Source organism: Gossypium raimondii, chromosome 12, assembly GCF_025698545.1.
Source record: "Gossypium raimondii isolate GPD5lz chromosome 12, ASM2569854v1, whole genome shotgun sequence".
Taxonomy (NCBI): Eukaryota; Viridiplantae; Streptophyta; class Magnoliopsida; order Malvales; family Malvaceae; genus Gossypium; species Gossypium raimondii.
Window position 1 is genome coordinate 5,958,230 of NC_068576.1, and position 2,973 is coordinate 5,961,202.

The following is a 2,973-nucleotide window of genomic DNA, read 5'->3' on the forward strand; positions in this document are numbered from 1 at the left end:
CAACTTGTTTATTTTGTGTTAGTCATATACCACGATATATAAGAGAAACCTAATTAATATGTTAAATTGACAAATTTTGACCAAAAAAAACAATATTAACGATAGGACTAAGATTTTAAATAAAAACAAGACTTAATTTTTAATCTTTTAAGTATAAAGACTAAATCTCAAATTTTATCAAAGTATAATGACAACTAGATAATTTCAACCTTATTTTGTTTAAAAGTTTTTACATTTACGGAAAGGAGTTACCAATGATTTTTTTTTTTGTTAAATGTGATTGGTCACTTAAAAAATTTGTCTTTTATAAAGAGATTTTAAAATTCTTTTAAAAAGATAAAATGCAAACTCTAGAGAAAAAAAAATGGGTTCAAGAGTCGATTATGTATAGGGAAAGTTATAGCACCCCTACAACACCCAAAAGTAGTACTCGTCAATTACGTAGGTGTTAAAAAAATAAAAATGAGAAATCTAATGTTTTATTGTGATCCTTTAAAATAAAACACTTACTTTTTGAGTGAATTAAAATTTGTTAGTAAAATAATTTTTGGTATCTCTTGATATCTTTTTTACAAAAAAGAAAACAAAACTTGTGGATTCAAAAAGTGATATCTTCAAATTAATTTGATCAGTGGGATAGGAATAAAGATAACTCTACGCTAGTTGGAAGAGGATGCTACAATAATTCTTGGAGAGTAACATCAACTATCATGCTGGTTGGAAGAATTCACCCAAAGTAAAGGAGTGACTAATTATAGAAAAGTTTGTCTATGTTAAAGTATCATATAACTCCAAAGACGACCTGTCTTAAATGCAATGTGATCCAGAAATGTTCAACCTCTTATCCCAAGTCACTCAGGCAATTTTTTATTCAATTATAAATTTCATAAAATGGCTAGTCTTTCATTTCTATTATTTCATTTTTGCAGTGATGAAGGGTTTAAAACTATTCAGGTCATAATTTTAGGGTTTTGCATAGAATTTAAGCTTTATTGTTGCAAATAGCATGGGTTCAAATCTACCTTCATGTTATTGATGTTCAATTAACTTGTGACGCAAACTCAATTAAAACTTAAATAATATCTCTATTTCATACCATCATTTCTGTGTAGAAGCCGAGAATGTACATCCTATTTGCAATGTGATTTAAGAAAATTACAATAATATCCCCCAACTAGTTTTAGTTATATTTTTGTCACTTATTTATTAATTTTTTATTTAGTCATTCAACTTTTCAAAATTAAATATTTTAGTCACGTTTTATTAGTTTTCAATGTTTACATATTTTATCATTTTGACCATAAATCTAAAGGAATCAACAAATTTAGCCCTCAATTATTAGAATATTTTGTTACTTTATTTTGAATTCTAAAATTAAATAAATTTAGCTCTCATCATTTATAAATTTTTTTCAATTTAGTTCTAATTCTAAAAGTTTCAAAAAATATTTTTAATATTCATTAACATACCTCCACAACCCACGAATAAGAAAATATTTAACACCATTCGAATAGTGCTCATTTCAAACTAGTGCCACCTTTGTGAATATGGTAAAAAAACCAAATTAGCTTAAATCCAATTATCTAAGTGTCACATTTAAATTAATATCATATTATTTAACTAAATTCCTCTCAAAATATTAACAAAATTTGAAACTAATACATAACAATTGTTTTGAAATTTTATTTTTTTAAATATAAAAAAACTTAATTTTCGAGTACAGAAAACAATCCAATTTAAAATAAATTGATACAGTTTTCGTTTTCTGGATTCATAATACAATTATTAGTTTGATTCATGAAAAGTAAGCGTATGGTTTGAACATTCAACTGCATGCCAAACTAATAATTGTCCATAAATACCGCCCTCAAAACACCTATTTTCACCACTCATACTTACAATTTCTCAGCATATATTTTCATTGCAATATTCTTAGCAGAATCAAACCTGACATGGAGTTTTCAAAGGTTTCTACCCTAGCTCTTACTTGTCTCGTGGGGTTAGTCTTGGTCCTTCCCTCCCATGCCCAAGACTCACAACAAGACTACCTCAACGCTCACAACACAGCTCGAGCGGCTGTCGGCGTTGGTCCCATGACTTGGGACAACACCGTAGCTGCCTATGCAGAGAACTATGCTAAGCAGCGCATCGCTGATTGCAACCTTGTGCACTCCGGTGGACCTTATGGTGAGAACATTGCTTGGGGCAGTGCTGACCTATCGGGAACCGATGCTGTAAATATGTGGGTTAATGAGAAGGCCAACTACAATTACAACTCTAACAGGTGCGCAGCAGGTAAGGTTTGCGGGCATTATACTCAAGTGGTTTGGCGCAACTCTGTCCATCTTGGTTGTGCTAAGGTGAAGTGCAACAATGGCGGTACTTTCATTGTTTGCAACTATTCTCCTCGAGGCAATATCGTCGGTCAAAAACCTTACTAAAAACCTTCCTTAATTTGCTTAAAGCCCTCCCAAATCAAAACTTATTTATCTGCAACAAAAATGCTATATATATGTACTGATTTGCCTACTGAATGGCAAATAATAAATAAGGAATGAATATCTTATCATTTGCTCTTATAATTTCGTTATAATGATGTCTCCCATACATCCTATAATCATATATAATTAATTCGACTAAACGGTATAAGAGTTAAATAACCCTTTTATAATCAACGCCTGATAAATTCAACTTATGCAGCAAGGTTCATATTGCAATAAGGTAAAGAAGACAAGAGTGAAAAATATTATAGATTGGGCACAAAGAGAGGCAGCAATAAATATTGTTCCAACTCAAACTTTGAGAAGAAAAATTTAACTGCTTTGCTTCCATCAAGAAAGTGCAAAATATGCTATGTTGGATTCAACAATAGATTGGAGAGATTCGTTGTAACACCCCTTACCCGAGACCGTTGCCGGAGTCGAGCACGAGGCATTACTTAACTTAACTTACTAGTTCGGAGCATAAAAACTT

The 2,973-nt window shown here is 30.9% G+C and overlaps 1 protein-coding gene across 1 annotated transcript; it reads left to right on the forward strand.

Moving 5' to 3' along the window:
- Positions 1-1,870: 1,870 nt before the first annotated feature.
- On the forward strand, positions 1,871-2,611 carry LOC105763018 (pathogenesis-related protein 1). Its single transcript, XM_012581039.2, has one exon. It carries the CDS (start codon positions 1,953-1,955, stop codon positions 2,439-2,441), a length of 489 nt encoding a protein of 162 aa, XP_012436493.1. The 5' UTR covers positions 1,871-1,952; the 3' UTR covers positions 2,442-2,611.
- The last annotated feature ends 362 nt before the right edge of the window (positions 2,612-2,973 follow it).

What these genes read in the sequence shown, in the direction of transcription:
- LOC105763018 (XM_012581039.2), top strand. Translation starts at nt 1,953, where the DNA reads ATGGAGTTTTCAAAGGTTTCTACCCTAGCTCTTACTTGTCTCGTGGGG.